General features: G+C 38.6%; 5 protein-coding genes across 8 annotated transcripts; 3 read left to right on the top strand and 2 right to left on the bottom strand.

The window, feature by feature from the left end:
* Positions 1-3,125: 3,125 nt before the first annotated feature.
* Positions 3,126-8,049, top strand: LOC117548625 (peroxisomal membrane protein PMP34). The gene is made up of 9 exons (XM_034219995.1): positions 3,126-3,387; positions 4,005-4,065; positions 4,609-4,675; positions 4,889-5,043; positions 5,138-5,254; positions 5,353-5,498; positions 6,134-6,229; positions 6,554-6,636; positions 6,802-8,049. Exons 1-9 carry the CDS (start codon positions 3,313-3,315, stop codon positions 6,947-6,949), a joined length of 948 nt encoding a protein of 315 aa, XP_034075886.1. The 5' UTR covers positions 3,126-3,312; the 3' UTR covers positions 6,950-8,049.
* Positions 8,050-8,551: 502 nt separating this feature from the next.
* On the bottom strand, positions 8,552-12,351 carry dxo (decapping exoribonuclease). Of its 2 annotated transcripts, none has more exons than XM_034219993.1 (7): positions 12,217-12,351; positions 10,917-11,386; positions 10,173-10,399; positions 9,498-9,717; positions 9,224-9,359; positions 9,024-9,118; positions 8,552-8,931 (listed from the first exon to the last, which is right to left on the bottom strand). In XM_034219993.1, the coding sequence occupies exons 2-7, from the start codon at positions 11,378-11,380 to the stop codon at positions 8,799-8,801; spliced, it is 1,275 nt and encodes a 424-aa protein (XP_034075884.1). In that variant the 5' UTR covers positions 11,381-11,386; positions 12,217-12,351; the 3' UTR covers positions 8,552-8,798. The 2 variants fall into 2 exon arrangements, with proteins under 2 accessions (XP_034075884.1, XP_034075885.1); XM_034219994.1 differs by having other exon boundaries at positions 10,917-11,382; positions 12,217-12,330.
* Positions 12,352-12,406: 55 nt separating this feature from the next.
* stk19 (serine/threonine kinase 19) lies at positions 12,407-15,543 on the top strand. 3 transcript variants are annotated; one of them, XM_034219997.1, is made up of 7 exons: positions 12,407-12,481; positions 13,499-13,594; positions 13,695-13,837; positions 13,929-14,164; positions 14,290-14,387; positions 14,692-14,839; positions 15,258-15,543. In XM_034219997.1, exons 2-7 carry the CDS (start codon positions 13,501-13,503, stop codon positions 15,301-15,303), a joined length of 765 nt encoding a protein of 254 aa, XP_034075888.1. In that variant the 5' UTR covers positions 12,407-12,481; positions 13,499-13,500; the 3' UTR covers positions 15,304-15,543. The 3 variants fall into 3 exon arrangements, with proteins under 3 accessions (XP_034075888.1, XP_034075887.1, XP_034075889.1); XM_034219996.1 differs by lacking the exon at positions 12,407-12,481 and adding an exon at positions 12,883-13,008; XM_034219998.1 differs by lacking the exons at positions 12,407-12,481; positions 13,499-13,594 and adding an exon at positions 12,893-13,008.
* A 655-nt stretch (positions 15,544-16,198) lies between these two features.
* rac1b (Rac family small GTPase 1b) lies at positions 16,199-23,649 on the bottom strand. Its single transcript, XM_034219630.1, has 6 exons — positions 23,305-23,649; positions 21,957-22,028; positions 21,052-21,169; positions 20,753-20,815; positions 18,043-18,202; positions 16,199-17,827 (listed from the first exon to the last, which is right to left on the bottom strand). Exons 1-6 carry the CDS (start codon positions 23,337-23,339, stop codon positions 17,697-17,699), a joined length of 579 nt encoding a protein of 192 aa, XP_034075521.1. The 5' UTR covers positions 23,340-23,649; the 3' UTR covers positions 16,199-17,696.
* A 1,005-nt stretch (positions 23,650-24,654) lies between these two features.
* On the top strand, positions 24,655-26,980 carry LOC117548676 (small integral membrane protein 10-like protein 2A). The gene is made up of 2 exons (XM_034220075.1): positions 24,655-25,032; positions 26,063-26,980. Exons 1-2 carry the CDS (start codon positions 24,853-24,855, stop codon positions 26,081-26,083), a joined length of 201 nt encoding a protein of 66 aa, XP_034075966.1. The 5' UTR covers positions 24,655-24,852; the 3' UTR covers positions 26,084-26,980.
* Positions 26,981-27,763: the final 783 nt, after the last annotated feature.

Below are 27,763 nucleotides of genomic sequence, written 5' to 3'. Positions count from 1 at the left end.
TCATTAAGGTGTGTTTAAGATGCATTGTACAGTGTGGTCACAGCAAATATTTCCAGTATGGCCTTATCATTTTCTCATCTAAAGAAAAACTGTTCGTACAGTGATCATCCCACAAACATAGTTTATAATAATATAACTTCCACAACTTAACTTAACATAACCATTTTTTTTATACTGAAGTACAATTTTATATGGAAGACTTTTTGATTATAACACTATACTTGATCATTTTTTACGTTACATTTAGATTTTGTTATCATTGTCATTGTATGGTTATCTTTTAAAACCGTAAACATTTCATTCATATTTAAACTAAAGTAAAAGTACAGAAGTTTCAATTGAATATTTCCATTGTATGCATCTTTATTGCCTACTTGTGTTTCACTAGCATTGGAACAAAATATACACATTAATTCAATATTAGAATGAATCCATATAATAGTATAATACTTCAAGGAAAATGTTATTACATAACGAGTATTCTTTCATATTTTAACCCCTCTCTTGCGTTAGGTCATACCCCCCCATACTATTTTCGGTCAAAATGTACCGGTGTGTTTTGCACAGTCATATCTCTGGAACCCCTTATCCGATTTTGATGGTTGACATCTCGTTTGAACAGTCAAAGCAAGTAGGATCAAGGGGTGACAGACATAATGACACCAGGGGTGAATTTTACGTTATAATTGTGCAGTAGTGCATGTGTTTGGTGGTGCAAAGAGAGTGCTTACTGTACATTACTGTATATTATAAAAATGCTTGCCATGTAGACTTTCTTTACTGGAGATGGAAATTCTTGAGTTGGTGTTGTAGCTGAGATTCTACCTGTTCCAATGATGTATGGGATGTATTGATTTGATACAAGCAAGTCAGTGTTTCATTGTGTACTTTCAACTACAGTATATGGTCCGGACCCACCGGTGGGCCCATCAAGTTCAGCATTCACTGCATTCACTGTGATGAATATAAAATAAGACACTGATACTGTTTTCCTCAATAAATATTTAGAGAAAAAAAAATATGCAGGGCTTCTCTCCCTCAGGGGCCTCTTCCTGGTCTGTTGACTGTTGGTCAGGCTCGTCTGGATCGCTGTTGTCTTCCATTTCTGAGACATCGTCCTCTATGTCTGGTTCAATGTCCTCTTCATCTGGTTCAAAACATTTGTCCAGAGCCTCTCTGACAGAAAATCGCCTAATCGGTCGCCTACTCATTGGTCAATGAGTCAAATGTGAGCAAGGCACAAATATAACTGCATGAGAGACATTAATGGAGGGCCATTTACTGCGAGAAAGTGAGAGGTTTTTCGTTTTCGAGGGGCACAGAGCTCGCACCTGTGAGAAGGTATGATACATTGTATCAGCGCGAGAAAGTGAGAGGTTCCCATAACTTAGAGCAGTGTTTCTCAAACTTTTTCATACCAAGGACCACTTAACCAATAAAAAAACACTCGAGGACCACCTAACTCCACAAATATCCAAAAACATATCGTTTTTTAAAAATCGCCTGAAAATGGTACCAACAAGTGGCAACATGTGTGATGAAGGTGTTTATCTGGGCTATATCATGCAATCGAAAGTGAAACTTAAGCTTGCTCCATTGCGGAGATATTTCCGCGAGAGTGCGAAAAACTTAAATTACTTAATTAATTTCAAATGTGAAATGTTACCAATATACTCACGGACCACTAGGGGGCGCTCGCGGACCACACTGAGAAGCACTGACTGTAAATTGTTTTTTTGTGTGTGTGTGTGTGTGTGTGTGTGTGTGTGTGGGGGAAACATCTTACCATAGTGCAGCAATGTACAAGCACACTGTGTTACCAGAATGGTTTGGTTTTTACCAATGATGTCTTTGCTAACATCCCAAATACACCTGATGTTGTTTTTGTTGACACCAACCACAGGGAGGTGCTAATATTAGAAGTAGGCTGTACCTTTGACCTGTACATGGACCAGGCTTTCCAGGACAAGTATATCAAATACCAACCACTGCTCGATGTGATAACCAGCTTTGGGTACAAGTGTAGATACAGCATACTCATATTCGGAAGTCTTGGCCATGTATATAAATGCACCATGATTGGTCTGAGAATTGCTGGAATGTCAAAGAGAAAAGCCAAACAAATTGCTAAATATTGCTCTGTTTCAGCTATTATTGGCTGCTTAGTCGTGTGGAGAAGGAGATGCTATGTGTTCATGTGTTCCCTTAAGGCTGCTGCTTAGCCGTGTGGAGAAGGAGATGCTATGTGTTCATGTGTTCCCTTAAGGCTGCTGCTTAGCCGTGTGGAGAAGGGGATGCTATGTCTTCCCCTAAGTGTTCTGTGCTGCTTAGCCCCGATATATTTGATTCCCTGTCTTATGTAATATAATTTGTGGAACCAAATAAAGTATTGTGTGTGTGTGTGTGTGTGTGTGTGTGTGTGTGTGTGAGATGTTTTCCATCTGCAGGATGAACATAATACACTCATACCCATTCATTTCCTATGGCGGTAAATTCTGAGTGAAAACATCATGGGTGTTTCACTGTTGAATAAATCACTAAAAATTCAATGCAAGTGGTGATCATCAATTGTAGCCTACTGTATATGTTCAGAGGCCTAGTGTGGAGGATAACATAAGGTCTTGAGGCAATTGGATGAAAAACATAATATCTATGATAAAAAACAAAGTCACTCGGTCACTTTTGACCCGAAACGCAAGAGAAGGGTTAAGTGCATTTTGCTGATAAAGCTTTAGTACTTTTGAATGCAAGACTTTAATTTCTAGTGAAATATGTCCACAGTGTGGCATACATAGCCTACTTTTAATCAAGTAAAGATCTTATTAAACATTCAACAAATGCAAATACTATACTGCAAAAGTCAAGAAAAAGCAAGACAAAAGTAAAAAAGAAACGATATTCTCACTGCTTACTATTTACATGGTTATTTCGCTTCCTCTGTGCTCCAAACGGAATTATTGTATTATTATTGTATGTAGTTTCTTTTATTTGGTATTGTTTTAATACACCACTGCACCCTCCACTTCAGTAGGTGGCTGTCGTGCGTCTTTGAGGCTTTCCAAACGCCAACAGAAGAATAAAACAAGTTGACAACCAATGAATGGGCTCTGGGAGGAAACCCATGGAGGAAACACTGCGCGTCACTTTCCCCTTTCTAATCTGTCTGCCTCAAAGCTTTTAAACACTATGGAGTCAGAGCAGAGACAGTTTCCCCGCAGCTAGAAAAACAGACCGACCACCGGCTCTCTCTCTTCGGGTCACTCCGCGGTTACTTTCCGGTGTTTTGTGGTCAGACCGGGAGAGGCTACAGAGATGTCCGACAACGGTGGCTCTGCTGTTGGCCTTCTGTCTTACGAGACGCTGGTTCACGCTGTGGCAGGTGCAATGGTGAGCAGAGATAAAGTGCAATACAAGTAATGCAATAATGTGAAGGACATAGCCTGGTCTGTGTGTTACTAGTTTAATGTTGGCTGTGCATGTTTTTAGCTTCTCCCTATCCATAACCATAAACATTTAACACAACAGCTACTTTACACAGCTGTAATTTAGATAGTGTACTGTACACAGGTGGAATTAAGTGCATTTACTCACTGTTCTTAGGACTTTTACTTACAACAAAGTATTCCTACACTCTTTTACTTAATTACAAGATCTGAGTACTCCTCCCACTTCTGTGTATGTTTCTGCTACTGTAATATATTGGTATTTTATAGAACTATCTATAGCATTGTATATTGAATATTCGTTATGGTTCGTGTCCTTATACAGTATGTATATAGACTTGCTGCTGTTTATTGTTTTAATTGTATTGTATTTATTATGTTTAGACTTTTTTTCTACCTTTTTTAAGGATTTTAATGCCTGAACCCATTGCTGCTGCTGTAACAAAAATAATTTCCCAATCTGTTGAAGAATCTATTGAAGAAACAACTGAAAATGAAGTGAATGAGCCTTTTGTCACTTTGTTTAGGCATGCTTTCCCATTACAATGCGTTGTCTTTTAGGGGAGTGTGACAGCAATGACAGTCTTCTTTCCTTTGGACACAGCGAAGAGCAGACTGCAGGGTGAGTTTGAGGTCTTATCATGTTGTACAGAGGTTACCCGATAGAAGCGACTCTAAACAGCGTTGAATGAGTAAGGTGTGAAGGTTAACTTAATCATGCATTAACTATACCTGCACGGCAAAGATGTGAAGAAGCAGTAAACTAATTATGTATAGCGTTAGACCTAGCTATACTGAACTTAAATCCTCAATTTTGTCTCACTCTTTTAGTCTGGCCTTTCTGCAACTTTTGTTAATTTATTTTGTGTATGTAGGTAGTTTTGTCCTTATTTTTGATTGCTTTATAAAAAAAATCTATTCAAATTGTACTTACTTTCCTCTTTCTTGATACCCCACATAACTTGTAAACATCCTTGTATCCCCCATGTTTGTCACTATTGTACATTTAAAATCTCAAACCCTAAATCAAGGTAAAACTGGTTTGTTAATTTCAGATTTGAGAAAGCTTCTTTAGTGCCGCAGAAACATACTATTGAGGATAAGTAGTACTTTTTCTGTCAAGTGAACTATTCTAAACATTTCCCTGTTTATATTTGTTTTTCAGTTGATGAGAAGAGAAAGTCTAACTCTACCCCTGTCATCCTGGCTGAGATAGCAAAGGAAGAAGGCCTGTAAGAATAGATTTTATGCTGGTTACAAATGACACCAAGACATGGCTTATTTTTTTATAAAATACATGCTGTTTGCTTGGAATTTCAAGTAAAATGTCTCTAAAGCAGTTACTTTTACAATCATAAATGCCAATATATTATTTGGGTCCAGCTTCTTTAATGTGATATATACTGTTTTGTTTTATAAATCTGACTCTCTATGTCTTCTCGCAGTCTGTCTCTGTACAGAGGATGGTTACCAGTCATCTCCAGCCTCTGCTGCTCCAACTTCGTGTACTTCTACACCTTCAACACGCTGAAGAAGCTGGCAGCATCTGGCCAAGGGACGTCCAGACCGGGGAAAGACCTGCTCATGGGTGTGGTATCAGGTAAACACACGTAGAGTTGAACTTCTTCATGACCTGATGGAAATTATCAAGTACTAAAAGTTTCAAGCAACCTAAATATCTACTGTTCCTGCAGGGGTGGTGAATGTGATCCTGACCACTCCCATGTGGGTGGTCAACACTCGACTGAAGCTGCAGGGGGCAAAGTTCAGGAACGAAGACATCCAGCAGACCCAGTACAGGGGCATCTTTGGTGTGTAACACAATATATGTTTCTCATGGTTTCACGGTTTAGTTATTTTTATTTCTGCGCATTTGTAAACCCTGCCATGTTTGGGCTTTCCCTCTCAGATGCTTTCTCACAGATCATCGCCAATGAGGGAGTAGGAACTCTGTGGAACAGCGTCATGCCTTCTCTCATCCTCGTGATCAACCCGGCAGTACAGTTCATGATTTATGAGGCCATGAAGAGGAGGGCAGGCAATGGAGGGAAGAAGGTGCGAGGACACAGGAAATACACTGCCTTGTATATATAATAATACATTCCCATAGCCAAATTAAACGGCCTCTTCTACTTTTCTACTGGGTTGGAAAACTCTGCTGTCAAGAAAATGTGAGCTCACATCAACGCTGATCAAATGAAAACAACTATCTTCCCATTGAAGGGAAATTACTTGCTTAACAGGATGGAGAACCTGCTCTAATATAAAATACATTCTGTCTTACGTTTTTTGCTGGTAAAGACCAACTATTTACACTTGTTGCCTTTTTTACTTGTTGCTCTGATGACAGAAATACTCATTGATTTCATATAATTGTATATTTTTCTGTGTGATTAAGTTAAATTGGTCATGATTTTCTAGCTCCTTGTTTTCTTGAGAAAGCCATTACTAGCCAAAGTCCTGATTTCTCAAGAAAATATGAATATAAAAAAGAATAGCCAATTGAACTTTTGATATGTTGCACATTTTGTTGATTAAAAATGGCAGTGAATTACCATCAACATAAATTAATTACCATTAACATCTGTACAAAATGCCTCTTTTGTGGATACAAATTACAGTTGTAAATAATGCCAGTGGTCACTTTGTTTTTATAGCCAAATTAATTCATTATTTCTCTCCTACCACAGATATCCTCAGCAGAGATCTTTCTCATTGGAGCCATCGCCAAGGCTGTTGCTACCACGGCGACATATCCTCTGCAGACCGTCCAGGCCATCCTCAGGGTAAATACTATGTTGTATAAAATGTCCCCGTTTTGTTTGCTTTTCCAAGAGGTTGCCATTATCAAGGATAGGCCTGATGAGATTTTGTATTTCTTTATTGTTACATTTATGTTGATGAAACGTTCTATGAAGAAATACAGAATAAATTAAGCTTTTGAATTGAATTGAACAGACAACTCTAATGAAGCCCTTTGTAATAACTATATAGTGTACACCATACAGATGTAAATTGTGCAGAATATCTCTTAAGATCTCATTACAATCTCAAATAATCTCTCATCAAATCTAAAGAAATAAAGATAACGTTCTTCTTGCTATCATCAGTTCGGCCAGCACAAAGGTGATGGGAAGGGCGGCGTGGTGGGAAGCCTCGCCAACATTTTCTCCATGCTAATGGCCAGGATCAAGTGAGTGCAGCTATGAACACAAACACATTCACTGACATTTAATATATTAACATAATTTATATTAACATATAATAATATATGGTTAATAACGTCTTCACCAGTGAGCACATTGAGGAAGATGTTATAATGGCTTGTCATTAAAACATTTGTTTCCGTTTATTACAGGAGGTATGGTGTTCTTGGTTTGTACAAAGGTCTGGAGGCCAAGCTGCTACAGACGGTTCTGACGGCTGCACTCATGTTTGTTATTTACGAGAAAATCACTGCTGCTACGTTCAAAGTCATGGGCATTAACAAGAGACTGAAGCAGTGAACACACTCCTTCTTGAATACAGAAATGTATTAGTGAACTTTTTATTAATTCCTACCAATTCCTTGACATACACCATAACCAGAGCTTGGTGTGATACTTATTATACTGTCTCTTTCTTAACTTTTAACTTTCCATTTATCAGGCTAGCACTTTACCTATTTCCAGTATGTGTGCTATGCTAAAGCATAAACTGCTGCAGTTAGTATAAAATGTCACAAACATGAGTGGTATCAATCTTTTCACCCTAATCTCTGCTAGACAGCAAATAAGCCTTTTCCCCAAAATATCAAACTTTCCTTTGAACTTTTAGGGCTTTCTGCAAATGATAAAAACAATATTAGCTACCTACTGTTATTACTTCACACACACTTGTCTCATGTGTTATAGAAACGTTATCAAATCCCGCCCTATGAATGTTTTTTTTAATATACTGATTTAACATGTTATCATTTCACAAATATTAGCAGTAATAACAATAACTGACAGGGAGAGACCTCCCATACATATGTAAAGACTTATGTGCACAATCTGAATGGTTTTGATATTAACAACTATAATGTGTTAATTAAATATCAATGGACTATAAATGAATACTTAAACAATACACAGTTAAACTTACATATTTATAAAAATACTCCAGTAAGTGCCTCTAAATGATATCTAAATATGCACTGTGAATGGATATAAATGCTGTGATGACTGTTGATGATTTACACAAACCCATTATGCATTAACCGTCTTCCTATTGGTCAGTATGAACATGGTCAACTCTGTCTTCCATTTTTTATCTTCGTGTCATGTTAGATGTGTGATTTTCAGTATTTGTTTATCAAAGTGTTCTTTCTCTGATTTGGTGATTCAACGTTTACGCTGCCTTTTACCTTATAACCAATGTGAAAGTTCATTCACTTTGTTGGTTTAACTTGTTGTTCAATCTGTTACCTTGAGATGTAATCATTACAAGAGCTGCAGCTCTCAATATAACTTTGCAACATTACATTAAGGAGAGGAAGTCCTTTGACTTTTCATTGAATTAAGGCTAGTTTCAAGTAGTAAGAACACTACATTTACCAGAAATGGAAATTAACCAGATATGAGTTCCTCCCAATATATATATATATATATATATATATATATATATACAAATATACAAACTCAATGACTGGTATTGTTATTTTTAAATTCACAACATGAAATGAACGAGTATTTCGAGAAAACTGCAAAATCAATGAACAGAGGGTTTGTGAAAAAGTAGAAAGTGCTGACTAAAGAGAATGTCACTGATGTAGGTGAGCAAGAAGGAAAACAAATGGCTTTATTTATAGTTAATAAAGGGTTTAAAGGTGGTTAATCCCTCACTTTAAGTAAACATTGGCCAAGGCACAATAGTAACTAGACTACACTAATCCTATTTATGACCTTCAGAACTGTTTATAATCACCGACATTTTTCCGTCTTTGTTTGTGGATGTAATACTTACTTGAATTCATCTAACCTTTTTTTTTTTAAACAGATTGTTTTATAATTTTGTTTTCCATTAAAATACTACTGTTTGGGGGGGTTTAAATTATTGTAATAACATAATAAAGTTTGAGAAAAAAATGACATCAATGCATTACTGCTGTTTTATTGAAAATCACGACATGCAAGATGAAAACACGGGTTCAGTTTGTACTGCTGAACAAATAAAAGATTTTAAAAATCACAGAGGATCATACATGTGGAAGTGATCAGTTGCACAGACAGTCAGCCCCTCTGAGACTGAAAAAAGGTATACACTCATTTGGTAAAAAAACACTCCATTGGAGGTCTGAATTAACATTCCCATGAGACATGTCTCGGTTGTAAATCAGGACTGATGCGAGGGTTGACTGCTGGTCATCTCCTCCACAAACCAGTGTGGCAGGAAGCAGTACGGCGAGTCCCTGTGGACGGAGAAGGTCACATCTCTGCGGGGCTCCCAGGACAGCAGGTACACCACACTGGAAGGGAAATAATAATGTTTCATAAATTATATTTGCTTGAATGTCAAAAAAAGTTTAGCAAAGTAGACTGTCAAGGCAATTCAGTTTACCTCGGATTGTCTTCAGTAGCGATGTGCTTTACAAAAGACAGGAAGTCAGAGCAGAAGTTCATACAGACTGTCGGCTTCCAGCAGTTTTGTTCATTCTGTCCAGAGGAACAGACAGAAAAAGTGAAAATATATTGAGTTAATCTTTAAATTATTCTTGAAGATCAAAATCTATTTGTCAATGTTTAGATAAGTCACCGTACCTTGATGAGATGGGAAATCTTAGAGATGGGAAAAGTTTCCACAGCAACGACCACGCCTTCTTCATCGCGAAAACCTGCCACAACACGGGGGACTCCGGGGAGAAAAGACTGGGCCCACCACTTCAGAAGCTTGAACCTGAGGAACACCAAAATGAAACTTTAAAACTGCCTAGTACAATCAAACTTGGATACACATTTTCATAATTTTCTGACATTTCATAGACTAGACAACCAATGGTGATAATATGTGTGAGTTGCAGCCCTAGAAGATTACCTGTGGAAGTTGCTGCGCTGTTTAGGGGTGCAGATCTCCGCAGAGGTCTTCAGTTCGATGTAGCATGCAGGAGCAGCCGGAGCATTGGGATCTTTGTCCCGACAGTCCACCTCTCCGGAGAACAGGAGTCTGTGGTCTGCGAGCCGCGTTTGCACCACAGTGCAGAAGGCCTCATTGGTGTTAAGCACCCCGCCTGGGTCAGGTCGACCGTGGACGGTATCTACATGGAAGGACAAAGGTGAAACGTTATTAGTCAAACATTTGCTTACCACCCTTTTATGTTATTTGGGTGTCAAATGTTATAAAACAAGACAAACTGGGACGCATGAAGCACGTTTGTGCCAGGAAGAAAAGCATACATGAAATTAATGATGGCAAATATAGAAAAATGCTGACTTTTTATCAAAAATGTAAAAGACTTAGCTCAAAATTATGAAAAAAGTGTTTTACTATTCGTATATTAAAATGTCTTTATTATCATTTCTGAGGTATATTTAGATTTTTTAGGTTGAATTAATAATTTAATGCAAATATTCGGAAATTCGGCTATTCAGAAATAGCTTTCATGACTACATAAATCCAAATGTTTATAGTGTGACGCTTGAAGAACATCAAATGAAAGAAATCAAAATAAACAGCATTCACTATAATAATCCAGTGTATAAACCTACATACCTGCACATGTGTATTGCTCGAACTTGTATCCCCAGTACATCATCTCTTCATGTCTCTCGGTGCGGTTCTCTTGATCCCTACGAGCAGCTTCTGTTTCCACCTCACTGATGTACAGCGTGCCCCTGAACCTGGTGACGGCCAGCTGCCAGCCCTCCCGCGTCTCATAAGGAGCCGTCAGCAGCTTGGTTAGATGACCACGCCATGTCACAAAGTCGATATCTAAATCACTGGAAAGAGCAGAGGTTGATAAAATAATAGGTGTCCGACAGAAGCGTTCTGGTCCGATGTAGTTGGATTAGAGCAATATTTCAAAAAGTTAGGGTATTGACCCAAATTGGTCCAGGGCCATTTCGTTGTTGGTTGCCAATTGAATATCAATATTATTAGATGTGAATCAATACTTCTAATTACAGTTTGTTCAGCTAAGATACTGTTTGTAAAAGCCGTTATTTTTCAATGTAATATCATGTCTGTCATTTACGAGGCATTAAAAGGGAAGAGAGGGTTTTCTGCTCTGCCTCATTTTTTTCATTTACGTTTTCTTGAATTCATGTTTGTTGGGTTCTTTGACAGTTGTTTAGGAACAGAGATGTTAAGGCCATTCATGATGTGTTTTTCAAAGTTTGGGTCCCTGGGAGACCCCACATTTATTTGTTGGGTGTTGGGCTGTACACTTGGTAATCCCTGGATCTAGCTGATCACAACCTGTTAACCTGAATAAGACAGAAAAAAAGTTACACTTACCATGATGAGGCGGTTGCCCCCCTTGCGCTGAGCTTTGATCTGTTGGCCAAGATCCAGCGTAACATGTGGTCCAGCTTCTCCTTCACACTGTCGTCTCTCTTAATAAACCGATCCTTATATCCATCCCTCAGATCCAAATTTGGACTCCTATCAGGTTCCACATAGTATCTCATTTGCCTGCCGTCATTGAAGAATCTGCGTTCAGAGTCGAGGGAAAAACATCCTACTTCGACAGGCTGTTTGTACACAGGAAAGTCTCTCTCATATAGCTCCTTTCTGGTGCTCAAACTCAGAGAGCTATGTGGGTTTTGTCCACGACTTGGCCCTGACTGATTCTGGGGGCGGTTGGGTCTGGAGTGTTTATTCTCACAGTGATTTCTTCCATTGTCCTCTCGTTCTCTTTTGTATGCTGACGGGCGGTTTTGGTGGTTAGGGTTGGGATTGTGTGATCTGTGCTGCTCCATTGCTACCTAGTGAAGAAAAGAGCAATGAAACAAACATATGGCCTTGATGATTATTCATATTTTCTTCAATGTCTTGGTCTCCTGCAGGAAAGCTGAAACATGTTATGCCTCATTATCACTTTTGTTGACACAAGAAAGTCAGTGCTAACCTATTATGCTGTTACAAAAACACTAACAGATATTTGTGAAATGTGTATATAGTAATGTGTTCATGCTATACTTTATAAAGCCAGATTTATCCATATTCCAGATATTGCTATCTGTGGTTTCTGGCCAAGGAGTTACAGAACGCTTCACAAAATACCGCAGAGCAAAAACTAAAAATCAAGAACGCAGTTTAAAGATTGGAAAAGGAAATTTTATTTTATACACCCAGTAGTGGTTGTTTTGTTATGAAAATATTGCTACATGTGATCTACAAAGGGTATCACACTGAACATTTGCACAACAATTCAGCAGATTACATCGTGATCTGTGTAAGTATGTGGATGCAGACATATTAAAAAAAGTTAAGATGCAGATGTTATAATACCATTTTCTGTAGAAAAGTACGTTTGTGTGTTTTACAAAAATCTATTGTATGTACTTTGCTTAGGCGTGTGTTGACTTGCCTTTGTAAATAAACTAGTTACTTAACTAAATGACAGGTGAATGAATGTAACCCAGCATACTCATACTCAGCATGCACAACAACAGCTAGCTTACGTTAAGATAAGGTTACGTTTCTGTTAATGCCCACTAAGTCACAATAATGCACATAACCTTGAGTGAAAACAACTATTATATTTTATAACATATGTTCCTATTAACAAAAGAGGTGAATAAAGAATACATACATTGTATTTATCTCGCTAGCTGGGTAGACAACTAGCACCATAGCACCAAAGGCTAACAACAAACTCAACGTTACTTCCTATGTAATTTCTCCTCCCATCCGCTTGGTGGTAGCGGCCAGACCTCGAATAATTAACTGTGAAAGAGAAAAACTGTTTGAGTTATACTTCATGAAATACATTAATCATTTTACAGACTACATCATGCTGAGAAATAAATCAGATTTATGTTGAATCCATCCAGCTCATAAGGGCATCGAACGAAACGGTAGGGCAAGCTCCTGTGTCATTTTTAGGTAGCCCAGTTGTGTCACATATCTTTGAGTAACAATGGAAGCAATACAACTGAAAAATTGAATCATGGCAAAAAGCAGTGGGATGAAGGGAAAAAAGGACTACATTTTAATAAAAATACAGGAAAAGTGGGAGGGTTTAAGACAATAGCAAAAAGCACGGTAGAGCAAGCAATCAAGAAAACAGCTTAAGAGACAATGTGGGGTGGGTTTTTTTTAAATCTCAAGAATGTATTAGGTGTTGAGGATGATACAGCCTTATTTAAGTATTTAGGATATACTGGATTGAGGAAGAGAATTGTGTGGTGGTTAATGCTTTCCCTTGATCTCTGGTCCACACTCCAGCACAGTAGGTGGCGGTATTGCACCTTAAACCTTAAGGGCCGCCCGCCATTAAACAAGAAGAAGAGGAATAACTGTTAGAGTTGTTGGTTGGAGCTGTTGTTTCGAATGGGACAGAAGCGATATGAATACTGATATAAATAATATAAGTAGCTATCAGGTGAGAGCTTTAACTACCTTGACTGGTCAAATAATGGATTATGAGCTCCGTGTGAGCTGGATTAGCTAGCTTCATCGGCTTGGTTTACAAGAGAGCAAAAACAAGTAACTGAACCGGTGGGTCGTGTCTCATTGAATGTAAAAAAACCAAGCAAAAAAAGTCTTGCGTTTTTTCTCAGATCTGTAATTTGGGTAAAACCCTAACGCTTGAAGTTGGTATTTTCATAGGGAGAGCTGAGAGTTAATGGCCTGGAGAAATTAGCCAGCTAACTTAAGCTGATTTGACTCGTTTTCGTCCTGATTTTTTATTTTTGAGAAGAACTACATGGTCTTTATACGTTTAAGTTTAAGCCTTTGTGAAGGCCCAGATAACATCACATTGGGTTTGTGGTTTCTAGTTGTGTTATTGTGAGAGATCAGCTGTCTGGGCATTATGGGCAAATAGATTAATTCTGCAAGTGATGATATCTCTACCACAATTTCTCCTCCAGATATGAACAGGAAACGGGCTTTAATTTCAGACGCTTTCAAAGTGAAGAGATTTAGAAATGAAACTCAGAAGTTTGGGGCCGTCAGTAAAGGAGATGGTATGTGTTATTGCTAAACATATATTATACAACTCTGCTGTAATCTCTATATAGCATGTTACGTTATTTTTCCATTTGTTGCTTGCTTCATCCCTCAAAGGGCCGACTGACATCAGATCCACCCTTGAGACCCTGATGACACTATTCCCCAGGAAGCTCTTCAACGACTCATTGCCTCAAATTGTTATGAAGCACCAACTCTACAGCATTCATAATGACAAGACTTTGGTGGACAAGGAGCTGGTAAGATAACTCTTTAGTGTCAGAAAGGTCATATGTGTAACCATCTAAATGTGAAAATACAACCCTTTGGTTTGGTCCTTTTGGTGCACAGAATAAACTCCGGGAACAAGGAGAACTGCTGATGTTCCAGCTCGGGTTTGACGCAGATGCATTCGGACTGGTTTTTGCTTCCGATTACAAAGCCAAAGTGCTGGCAGGAGAGGATGGCAGGGCGACAAGAGCAACCGTTGAGAAGTTTTTGGAGAAGTTGCCATCTCTTTGCACAGAGCTGAGCTTCAGCAAAGACAAGATGCTCAAGGAGTTCCGCTTCACAGACTCTGAGATAACGTATGAAACTCTCCCATGTAACTTGTGTATTTTAATTATTATAGTTTTATTCTCCCAAAATGAAAAACTGCCTCTGAAACCCTCTCTTTAAAGATGAGTACATACTTTATTTTCTTACCCTCTAGTCAGCTGGTGAAGTCAGGGGTCCTGACTGTGAGGGACGCAGGCAGCTGGTGGCTTTCCATTCCCAACTCAGGCAAATTCACCAAGTACTTTATCCAAGGTGAGAGTTGAGAAAAAAAGTCTCTCTCCTATATTTTACTTTACATGTGGAATACTAGTTCTGACCGTTTTTTTACAGTGCTTTGTTGATTTAAAGGTGGGGTATGTAATTTATTTCAGAAACACTTTTTGTTATATTCCATGGAATGCTCTTAACATCCCGATAGCAATGAATATATTAAATGCTTTGAGTCACAATAAAATGTATTTTCAAATTCTAGCGCACTCGAGCTGGTTTCTCAAATTACCTACCCCACCTTTAAGAACGGTTTGTTTTCTAACTATCTCACCACTCTCCCTGTTAGGTCGTAAAGCAGTGCTCAACATGGTGAAGAAGTCCAAATATAGTGAAGTCTTGAAGACAGAGCTAGAGGAGCGGAGAACTACCTCGCATGTGAAATTCCAGATGAAATATCACATCCATGACATTGTTGGTGCAGAGCTAGTGGAGAGGTAACATTTGCTTGTTTTAAAATTGCATGCTAGAGAAGTGTTACAGTAGATAGTTGACCCATCTGTCAAATGAAAAGAGCCCGCACTTCATGCAGCTGCTCTCTAATTTACGGTCCTCTCAGTTCAGTAATTGAGGGTTTTTGTTACTTGCACCAACAGCCCTCAGGCTAGAGGCTGGCTCTCGGGTGTTAAAATATGTGCTCGTCAAAACCTTCAAAATCCAGCCAGTTTGATCCCTGTAAACAAAAAATGATTTAAAAACACACAGCTATGATTGCTTGAAATCTCAATGCCATTCCTGTTTTGTAACTTTTATCTAAAAAGACTGACCAATTTCTCTTATTACTATTTTCGGGCTATTATTCTATCCTACACTGTTTACTAAATATACTGAATAACGTCTTTGTTTTATTCCCAGCATACCTACAACTTCAGGGACATTGTTGCGATTTGTTGATTCCTGAACGGCAGCAGCAGAGCTTTAATTGGTGCCAATGGTTGACTGAAGATCAGAAGATTTACAAAGATTGTAACATAAAAACGTTTGTACTTGGGCTGTTAGCAAATGTATTTAAGATTGCAGAGATTAAGTCTGTGCCAAGTGCCTTATTAAAACCTTGTGGGTTGATGAATTGTCAATTATGTTGATATGACCTTGTGAGGTTTGGATTTATCTTGAAATAAAAGTGATTTTCTTTCCTTCATGTGAGTTAATACCTTTGTTCACAGAATATCAGCACTTTTATACAACTGTCCCTATTACCATGTTTAATTATGTAAAGCTGTCATATGTTAATTAAACTACATCACTATGGTTGTAGTTGGTGGTCGAGCTGCATTGTATTACAATTATACGGTTATAATATTCTTCTACCCAGATTTGTAAATAGTATGGCCAAAACATTAAACACCTCAATATAATGTAGTCCAGTTTTACAACCCTTCAAACATACAATACATATTTATTTGTAAAGGTTGAATTAATGTTCTAATTGTATGTATTTTGCCTTTAAATTCATGGATATATTGGTGAAAATTCTCTTAAGTAACATTCCATTAAATGTGACAAGTTGTCACTGATGTAACGGATATGACTGACAAGACAAGCTTTTATAAGACATTTTTTAAAACCAAATAGCTAAAAATAAGTCTGAGAAGTCACGTGAAGAATTTCTGCAAAAGATTATAATGTGATATTTTCCTGTTAACCCTTTGCATTTTCATTTCCCAGTATAGTCCAAGCGAAGGTATTCACTCTACTACTCATTAAGTCAAGTCAGTGTTTTCTATTTTGTCTGAATGCCAAGTGTCGCACTAAGGAGAATCTGTGGTTGCACTGTCCAACAAAGAAGCAGAATAGTCGGTTTTACTTGAATTTATTGGCTTTTTCAAAAAGTGACAATAGCTTTTATCCATAAAACTAAAGAGTCACAACATTGGCTTGAATTATACCACAGCTTGATATCTGAATACAATACAGATGAGCAACATGTACTTAACCCCTGATCTAGTAGTTCAAATACATTTTGTAAATAAGCAAAAAATATAACTTGCAATTCTAATCTTTTTTTTCAGTATATGTTGCACATACAAGCTATCAGCATTAATTACAAAAGCTAGGCTTGTAGGGAGATTAAGGTAGCGTTAACTGTAGAGGTAATAAACAAAAGGATATTCATAGTGTTAGTTTAACAATACAGTGAGTGAAGTGTAACTTTTGTGAAGAAAGATACATAACAATCAAATCACATGATTATAACCAAAAAAAGAGTACATGGTTTACTACACCATAACTGACAGTAGCATTGTTACTGTTATCAGCAGGCATTCATGCTCTTTTAGTGACATTGCTTAGCCAGTAGTGATGCTGTTAGAATCAAATAGGCTGCACAAAGGGTTTTTGATAAATGCCCACTGAGCATTAAAAGGTGCTCTTGTTCCCCGCCACCAAAACAGTTTTGATCCAATATCTAATAAAGTGTTCAGCCTTGCACTCCTGGGCAGCGACACGGTTGAAACACACTTCTAGGGCATATTGCAAAGAAAGGAAAAGAATACCATAAACTTGAATGGAGCCAAACACGTAAAATACTGGAGCATTTCAATTTGTCAGGGTTTAATAGCACAGTTGGTGTCAGAAGATTTGTTCCCAATTTATAGAACGTCATTCAATTCACACAAATTAATAAACATGAATCATGTGCTAGGACTGAACACTAGCTAACTTGTACAGAGATGCGTGCGGTATTAATTTGAAGCAGAAGAACTTCACAGGTGGTTACTTCAAGTTCCTTGTCGACAGTGCGATGACGTGTGACCATCTTTGCAAAGTGAAAATGAATAAAACCGCCCATGACTAGAGCTCAACAAAGAGCAGCACTCAACAGGAATCTGTCATTATGAAGGTTTAAAATGTTTGAGACAATAGGACAACGGTTTTATTTTCTGTTAAAATACAGCACATCTACGGAGTGTATTTGGCAATATTTATTCCACTCAAAACAAACAACCCAGACTGTAAACAAAAAAAATGTGGACAACAAGTGGAAGAACAAATTGAAAACATTCCACGGTCCATTTTTTACAAAACATCCAATCCATTTTAGAAGGCCTCGAGAAATGTCATAGTCTTGTCTATACAGTATGCGTGGTTGGGAAAGAGCTAGGGTCTATAATGATCTAACCCGTCTCCTAAATCTGACAACTTTGTCATGGAAACGGTTGGTAGAACTGCTGAAGCTACACTTATGGAAGGAAAGAATTTGAAGTACATTGTTTTGATGTGTATACTGTGTCTTTTGCCAGCCCTCACCACTAGCGGCCATGTTCCCCTGTAACCGTTCCAGTGGAGGAAGTCTTAGAGGAGAGAGCACTTCCTGCCCTTCTTCTTGACGGGGGGAGGGCAGAGGACGGCCCGGATGGCCTCGTCGAACACAGTTTTAAGGCCACGCTGAGTCAGGGCTGAGCACTCCAGGTACTTGACAGAGCCTGAGAAAAGCACACATCAAATATTTGTCTCTATAAATATAATCAAAAAAGTGTTTACAGAAAACCATGGCTGTCCTTGACAATGTAAAGAGAAATGTTAAGTATTTCAGCGTGAGACAAAGGCTTTGAAATTTGACTACAACCACCAATTAGACTAATCGAGGGAGAAGGGGTACGTCTTACAGAAAGCCAGTAAAGTTTAAATGTGTTGTTACCGATCTCTTTGGCCATCGCCAGTCCTTGGGGATATGTAATTGGAGCGAGTTTCTTCTCCTTCAGCTTCTCTATGGTGTCCTTATCATCTCTCAGATCCAGCTTGGTCCCCACCAGGATGATGGGAGTGTTGGGACAATGGTGTCTCACCTCGGGGTACCACTGCACAGAGACACAACATTTGGAGGTTAGGGGACCGCTCGGTCTTATCGTAAACATACAATGGCTAAGGAACCAAAAAGGCTAACCTGTTGATTATAATGGAGACATTACTGAATACTACAAGGACATTCTCAATCAAAATCTCAAAGTGTGGAGAATATTATACATTGTTAGCGTTTGCATGTGAAAGTCCAGATCACATTTTGGAAATAAAAAGATGGAGGCCCCTTGCCCTGCTTTTTATCATAAAATCCATTCCTATAATTAACAATACACATCAAAATTGTTAAAACTATTGTTGTTGACATGACTAGAGACAATAAATCTAGATAAGCACACCGAAAAATTAAGCTTAAAGAAAAGGGATCAGCGCTGGTGAGCTAAGTCTGACCGAAATGTTGTATTTATGATTTATTAGGAGCTAATTGGAAGAAATTGCACTTAATACTGAGCGTAATAGGAGTTAATGTACATAGGGTTGCTGCCCCTTAAGTGCAGTGATGGACTAACATGCTTTAACCCAGGAAGTCCACTGAGTGCTCTTAGGGTGATCAACAAATATCCTTACATTATATATATATCCATCTTATCACCACAGTCATTAACTCCACTCTGTCCACTGGACTCGTCTCCACTGGACTCGTCCCCCCTGATCTGAAACTCGCTGCTGTCACTCCCATACTCAAAAAACCTGGTCTCAACCCTGATTCCCTCAATAACTACCGGCCCATCTCTAACCTCCCATTCCTGTCAAATTCTGGAGCGAACTGTGGACTCCCAACTAAAATCCCATCTGGACTGCAATAACCTTCATGAACCTTTTCAATCTGGTTTCCCTACTCGCCACAGCACAGAATCTGCCCTACTCAAGGTGACCAACGACATTCTCCTCTCTGCTGTCTCTGGTTCCCTCTCAATTCTCATTGACCTAATTTGACACGATCAACCATTCCATCCTAATCAACCGCCTCCAGTTTTCCATTGGCATTACTGGTACCGACCTCTCCTGGTTTAAATCCTATCTCTCTGACAGACATCAATTCATCTCCATTAACAACTCCAAATCCCCCGTCAATCATGGCATCCCTCAGGGTTCTGTACTTGGTCCCCTTCTGTTCATCATACATCCTCCCAATTGGACAAATCCTCCGTCAACACCAACTCCACTGTTATGCTGATGACACGCAGCTCTACCTCTCAACAAAATCAATTTCTCCAACCACACACTCCCAGCTCAGCACCTGCCTCACTGACATTAAAATTTGGATGCAAAACAATTTTCTAAAACTTAACTGACAAATCGGAACTTATAATCATTGGCCCAAACTCACTTACCCGCTCAACCCAAGATTTTTCTCTTACCATCGATGGCTCCATTGTCAACCCCTCCACTCACATCCGTAACATCATCCTCAACCCCACCCTCAGGTCAACCAGGTCACAAAAAACGCATTCTTCCATTTAAAGAACATCGCCCGCATTAGACCCTCCCTCTCATCGACCGCTGCTGAAACTCTGATCCATGCCTTTATAACATCCAGACTGGATTACTACAACAGCATACTTTTTGGATCACCTGCATTCACAATAAAAAAAACTTCAATATGTCCAAAACTCAGCTGCCCGCTTGCTCACCTCCACCCGACCACATCACCCCTATCCTCCATGACCTCCACTGGCTCCCCATCAAACACCGCATTGACTTTAAAAATACTTTTCACTTTCAAAGCCCTCAACAACCTTGCCCCCCCCCCCTACCTCTGTGACCTCATCCAACGACACAACCCCACCCGTCGCCTCAGGTCTGCTGAAGCTAACCTACTGCAGCCCATCAGGACAAAGCTCCGGACCTGGGGTGACAGGGCCTTCGCAGCAGCCTCCCCCACACTCTGGAACTCCCTCCCCAGCCAAGTCAGATCCGCCAACACTCTCACATCATTCAAACAATCCCTCAAAACTCACCTTTTCACTCTTGCCTTCAACTCCTAATCAACTAACCCCTTGCCCTTATTCCTCCTAGCTTAGCACTTTCTACTTGTGTTGTTATTTTGTTTTACTTGCTTGTAAGCGCTTTGAGCACCAGGAAAAGCGCTTTATAAATGTAATGTATTATTATCCTTTGTTGGAAAATGTCTTGTGTAAATTGGAAACACTACTACTACCCTACTTTGATATATTTAGCTCTAACTACAGCGTAACACAAAAACCCCAGGGTTAAACCAAACATTTTTACAATGGTATCTTAGCTCCGTCAATAATTCTATTGAATAGCCAATCCACTTAACTAATTAGTAACATGTCAGTTTGTGCTTTTATTAAACAATGTGTTATTAACTTATTGCTTTTGTTCATACGGTTTTAAAGAATGAGACATGAGGAAACACATGGGTCAGAAATAATCATTACAAATCTATGAGTTATTCGTGAACAAAAAATGAAGGCCAGTCAAAGTCAACCTTGATGCTCCTCGTCATGCCATGTCATAAAAACGGATCCGCTGAGACGACTTTACAGCCTTCACTCTATTACAGGGGCACTGCGTGAACTCACCTTGGCACGGACGTTTTCGAATGAGGCAGGACTCACAAGCGAAAAGCAGATTAGAAACACGTCCTGGTGGGAAAAATAAAAAATGTCAATGAAAGCCAATAACAATCATCTCCCGTAAGGAACAGGACAAATTAAACCCTCCTTAAACACTCAAAGGTGTGGGGGTTTTCCTTTCCTTTCCAAATACATTATGTAACAGTGCCTACTATTTAAAAACAAACTTCAAGGCAAACACTACACAAGAAAGGAGGTCACAATAAGTGACATATAATACATCATTGTCTGCTTGTTTGTTATACCGTCTGTGGGTAGGAAAGTGGGCGGAGTCTGTCGTAATCTTCTTGTCCTGCTGTATCCCAAAGGCCCAGGTTCACCGGCTTCCCATCTACCATAACATTGGCAGAGTAGTTGTCGAACCTGACAGAAATAATTATGTTAGAATGATTCATATAAACCTAAAAACACATTAATATGGAGACATTGTGACAGGAAATAGAAACAAAACAGGCTCTTAATTATCTGTTGTAACCTTTAGCTTCTTCTACTTTCCATTAAAAATGACTCATGTCTTATTTTTAGTCTGCTGATGCTATACTCTTGTTTAACAACTGTCTGCTTAGCCAGTATATGCCATAATGACTGATAGTGATGCAGTTTCCTCAAAACTTCCCGGAATATTTTTTTCCCCTGAATCATTTGTTTATAAACCCCACCCCAGCGCGTGCACTACGCTCTGCATCAGCCAAACGACTCGCTGCACCCTCGCTGCGAGGGGGACCCAAGTTCCCATCAGCAAAAACACGTGGGTTTGCTGTCCTGGCTCCAAGATGGTGGAATGAGCTCCCCATTGACATCAGGACAGCAGATAGCTTACACATCTTCCGGCGCAAACTGAAAACTCATCTCTTTCGACTCCACTTCGAGCGATAGATTTATTAACAAAGCACTTTTATACTAATAAAGGACTGGCTTACCTAAAGCCAGTTGAGTAGCACTTGAAATGTTTGGCTCTATGAAACCTGATGTACTTATATGATTCTGTTTTCTTCAAGGTTGTGTCTTCCTGGTCGAATGTGCTTATTGTAAGTCGCTTTGAATAAAAGCGTCAGCTAAATGCAATGTAATAAACTATCTGCAGTCCACAGCATGACAATCAACATTTAGTCTTACATAATTAATAAGATCTACAGTTTTAGATACTCACACTGTGGGGATGTACTCTCCTGGGAAGGCATTGGTGGTGTAGCTGATGAGCAAGCAGGTCTTACCCACAGCTCTGGAGGGGAGAAAAGGTGGATTCACTTTCAGTTTATGATGAAAAAGCAACTCTGGTTCTGAATTGAAATGGCTTCCTATTTAGTACAGCTGAAGAGCAGTTGTGTTGCCATTATTTATTGATCAATAATTTTTCTAAAAACTGTATTTGGAGGAACAAAATGTCATACAATACTGATACATGTCTGTCATACAGTTAATTATATTCCAAAGTTGTGTTTTTCCAACATATGGTCCACAACCCATAGATATTTTACATTTAACAACCACACTAAACAAATGTAAACATTTGAGATGCTATAACTTGTAACTGGCATTTTTGCTTATAAAAATGCTTTTAATTTCTGTGGTTTTGTCAAGTCAAAAACAGATACGGGTTGAGTCCCACACTTTGGGAGAAAATGCGTACATAGTGTGAACTTGATTTGTTGTCAAGCTATGCATACAAGAACACTAGATTAAGTACATTTGCCGGCATGAAACTTAAATGATGTAGCCTTTAGTATGAACACTAGTGCAAGCTTCCTCTTGGTCAAAATCGAAAATAATAAATCAAACGCAGTCAAAGGTCCACAAATGACTCCGCTGCTGTGGTATTCACCACACCCTGAAACAGCAGTTATGAGTATGTTTACCTCCCACATGATGTTACCCATATGAATCTCAGTCACAGCTCATTCTGTAATCATTGACTAATCTCTAGCTGTTGCAATCTAACCTTAAAAAGTATTGTATTGTTTTTTAATAAGTGTTGAAATAAATAAGAAATAAGTTAAAACGCTTCTTGTTTAACGTCACAGTGATAACACAACAACTAACACACAAACATGGTGCTTTACTCTTCAAATGTCTCATTTGATAAGTCAATGTTGCCCAACTTAAAGTGTGGTTAGGAGGATATCTGCCTTGTGATTTCTGACTCACCCGTGAGGGAGGAAACACTGCAACTAAATCACTTAAATCTTAAGATTAGCCAACCACTTGCATACTAGTTTTTTGTAATACATTTGTTTGTCACATCAACATAATTACATATATTAAACCTGAATAAGTTAAATTGGCTAAAGATACAAGTTAGCTGCCCATAGAGCATAAACCAGTAATTAAAGTTAAAGCTTGTTAGCTAACTTTACCCGTTTGGAATAACGGAAGCAAAGTGCTTTAACGCTAGCTGGTCTGCTGACAGCCTTTTAAGCTAATGTTACACTTTGTTATTAAAGTTAAATATTAGTCGGGAAGCACAAACTAAAAGTAAGCTCGATTACGTTATGACTTACCCATCTCCGACAACGACACACTTTATGGCCTGCATTGCGCCGCAACTAGAGGAATGCTAAGTTAGCCCGCAGCTAACGTTAGCTCACAAGTCTCTTTCCTTTGTCCGGGATTGCTCGCCGGAGAAACGTCCAAACAGCGCTTTGCTACCGGCCTTCGGTGGTACAGCGGAGCTCCTGCGGTGTGAAAGAGCTTGTGAGGAAGTTAGAGTAACTTATCTAGCACTTTAACACAAGTTCACTCAGAAATCCCCTTGCAACATTCCCATGCTTTCGTGGTCTGATCGGACGCTATGAAGCAAAACAGCGGCCACCACCCCTCAGAGAAAAAAAAAGAAGCTAGCCACCACCAGATGGTGCATCCGGTGAAGTGCTGGGATGAAACGCCCACAGCAAGTTTAACGATGGGAAACGCCTTCGGAACAATCAGCTGGTAACCCACTGCGTTTTATGAAGTCAGGGAATGTAATGTAACCAGAACAAGTCTGTCTGTTGGTAAGCCATTTTAATTACATTTGTACATGGCCACTTAATAAGATAAGAGAAAATAACAAATAAGACGGAACATGCAGAGTGTGACACCGATTGCGGAAATTGCGTTCTTTCATGGGGATGTCCGCCCTGAACTCTGCCTTCCAGGTGTTTCAGAGACATTCCGCTTTTAAATAATATAGGACGTTTATCTTTGTTTTAGTTAACATATTTACTTCCCTTCTAGTTAATTAACACATGTGAATTAAGTTAGCTCTAGATTCATATCTGTGTAGATTTTAATATTTGTGTCCATACATATATCAAATCCATATGTGTACAACATTGATGATCCATGATTATATTGAAATAAAAGTATTGTACAATGTAATAAACAAGTTCATGAGTCACAGATATATGTTTTCTATGCCATAAATAAATCCTGCCTGGCATCACTTATGCATATAAAAGTCTGAGGGGCGCAGGAACAAAAACCTATTGTCACTGTAACACTTTAACATGATGTTGAACTTCAGGATAAAAAAAAAAAATCGTTGCAGTCCTAAAACGGATGGATTTGTCTTAAATAAGAGTATTTGTTTATTATGTCCACATCCCTTAGAACCAAGTGAATATGGAAATGAATGCCAAAAACCATTTGAATATGGCACCATAATTCAATATTTCACTATAATGTTTTTTTGTTGTTGGTATAATTATCAATTAAAACTACTTGTTTGTTTGTTGGAATATATGTTTTAAAAAAGTTATTCTTCTGACAATTTAAACAAACTATTAATAATCAGCCTGAGTGTCTAAAGTCAGGGCAAAAAGTAAACATTACACTTTCATCTTCCTTGTGTCACATCGATATGAGTCCTCCCGTCGAATGGTCGGTAGAGACGCTGTTGGGGTGGAGTAGCTCTGCCAACACAACCAGCACAATAAAAATGGAGCTCGGTGCCTGTAAGGGATAAAAATATGAGCTGTCACTCAACAGTCAGCACTTTACTCGTCGGTTAGCCTCACTAACTGATACAGTAACCGTAGTAATTAACCGCCCGGGCTGACTTCGCCTGTATGGCGGGTCTGTCTTATTTAGTGCTCCGGTTTTCGGGCTCCGCTGGTCGGACTTACGGAGTGTTTTCCAAAGGCTTGACTAGGACTTTGTTGATATTTTTTGATCTCGCATGGCGATTGCGAATCAGATTCCCTTATATCTACCTGGTCGCTTCGATGATGTTTAATGTCAGATTACAGGTAATTATGCAAACACTCTTCCGTTAAAGTGTCTGAAGTCATGACAATACGTGTATTTCCTGTCTGGTCGTTTTGGTGTTGTTTAAATGTGTTCTTCAAGATAGATGGTAGATTAATTGTACCTCCATTTAAAACCGGCTTCAATTTATTGCATAGTACACCAGTTCTGCAATACACCCCCACTTCATAAAGATCACTATCAGTGCACTCTTTTGGTTGACATCGTTGTAAATCGGCGTTGTTTAAATGTTATGGTCAATTTGGTTTCTGCAGTGTATGGTACTGACTCCTGTTGAGTTATAGTAAGGCGTTTCTAATATGTTGTCATCCCCACTCACATCAATTAGGTTAGACTTTATTTTTGATATTATTTATTATTATTATTATTTTTATTATTACATGGACTTTTGCAGTAGATTTTGATATCAATAAAGTTTCCCCTACATGTTTTTTAGAATAATATGCATTTTTTAAATTGAAATTAAGATACTTGATGGAGATATTTTAAAGTTGAAAAATCATATGTCAGTGCTTTCTGGTGGGCAGTTTCTAAATTATCTTTAATAAAAATAACATAAATGTATTTGAAAATGTGCAGAAAACGATGTAACTAAGTTGATATATTAGATATACTGTACCATCCATCACAAGTGTCTATTTATTATTATATTAAAAAAATCACATTTAAGGCACTACAACCAGGATTCAAATGAATATTTATCAGATATTCTAATAATACAACAACTAAAACAGTTAAATTAAAGTTAGAATACTTTAAAATATTATATTTAACTAACTGTTACTGACATTTTAATTGCTGTCAATAATTACACTTACAATTCTTTCATCTATTGTTTACAACCACAAATTGCCTTCCAAATTAATCTAATGCCTAATAAACTGGCAGCTAAGCATGTGATGCTGATCTTAAAGTCGATTACAAAAGTGTGTTAACATATTTGTTTAAATAGATGAGTGTGTTATCCATTCATTTTATATGTTGACTTACAGCCTCCTCATCTCTTGACAGGTGCACATTGAAATTCACTGAATCTTCAACCCTATATTTGGAATGAAATCGATGGATCGTGGCCAATGCCGTGCTGTAGCCCTCTTAAAGGAACTGTGTGGCACTATACAGCAATTTGAAGGAAAGTGGACACTTAATTCTGTGTGACGATGCATCAAAGTGACACACACAGCTGGTCGTCACGGTCAGCCCTCGCCACACAAGCCCAGTGCCTTTGCAGAAGAAGGACAGCAGGAAAGTCAGCAAAAAAGAGCCAGGATGAACGGTGATGAGTGAGGGTGGAGGCTGGAGGGGGAAACAATTCCTCACGTTAACCCTTTTAACTCGCCACCTGACAACCAGGAGCCGCCTGCCTGTCTGAGGAGATAACGTCAGATGACTGGTGGATTTTGACACTTCCTTTTATCTCTGGATATCGAGGACTTTGGCCTGGAATAAAAAATGAATGATTGTTACTCTGGTACTTTTTAGCTTCTCTTCATTGTCTGACATAACAACTGATCAGTGCTCAGTGTCAACATCTCACATTAATTAAAAAAGTAAATATCTGCACCGCATGACACAAACAAGCATGCTGTGGCTCGGGGTGCTTTATTTGGGGTTGGCTGTATAAGCGGTACATCTTTGTTGTAGCAGAACAGTACAGCTGCCTCTACTGGAAACGTTATAAAGTGCAGTGTCAAAGGGAATCACTGCATGGTTCTTTCTGTTTGCACACACGTCGTCTCACTCATTGTTATTTCTGCATATCAGTGGCAGTGGAAAGGTGGCGTGGTGAAAATGTTACCTTTAAATTAAAACTTTTTTTTAGCTGCTTTTGTTTTTATTTCTGTGAAAATGTGGGCGTCTGGTTGGAATTCACATAATTGAGGCTAAGGATGATTGAATTTGGAAAGTAATAAATTAATGAAATCACAATTTTCAGCCTTTTTCTGATTTTCTTTTTTAGGTTTGCAAAACTGCCTTTTTAAAACACAGCTAGTCCATCCCAAGACTTTTACACTTTTTAATGTTGTATTGGAGTTTCTTAGCTGTCAAAGAATACACCAAAGTGCTCCTCTTTAAAAAACAACACAAATCAACATTTATACATGCATTCCTGTTAATGCATGTCTTGAGACAACATACATAGCAAAATATGACACCTTCAAACCCTTCATGTTCTTGTATCACCTGTTACATAATACAATATAGACAGAGTTTGTATTGTAATGTAAAAAGGGGAAACGTCAAACATTGTCCCCACTTCACACCCAGAGAAACAAAGAGAATATAATAATAATAATAATTAAAAAAACGTTTGGTTCTTGATACCATTTCACTTCATGCATGAGACATTTCCCAACATCACCATGGATGTTTAAATTGTGTTTTTTTTTCTATAAACCCTTGTACTTATATTTTCAACAAGACAAGACAAAAGTGTCAAATCTTTTCAAAACGTTTAAAGGTCCCATGTCTTGGCCATTTCTACTGATCATAATTCCATTGTTGAGGTCCACTAGAATAGATTTACATTGTTCAATGTTCCAAAATCACATTGGTTTCTCATACAGCATCTCTGTAAAGTATGTGTATTCACTCTGTCCTACACGCCTTGTTGGTGCTCCTGCCCCCCCCCCCCTTATGAGCCCACTCTGTTCTGATTAGTCAACTAACGTTACAGCTGAACATCAGTGTTTAGGTGTTACAATGGCGTTT

Source organism: Gymnodraco acuticeps, unplaced genomic scaffold, assembly GCF_902827175.1.
Source record: "Gymnodraco acuticeps unplaced genomic scaffold, fGymAcu1.1, whole genome shotgun sequence".
Taxonomy (NCBI): domain Eukaryota; kingdom Metazoa; phylum Chordata; class Actinopteri; order Perciformes; family Bathydraconidae; genus Gymnodraco; species Gymnodraco acuticeps.
Note: the sequence above shows the minus strand (reverse complement) of the source record. Positions and strands in the feature narration are given on the sequence as shown.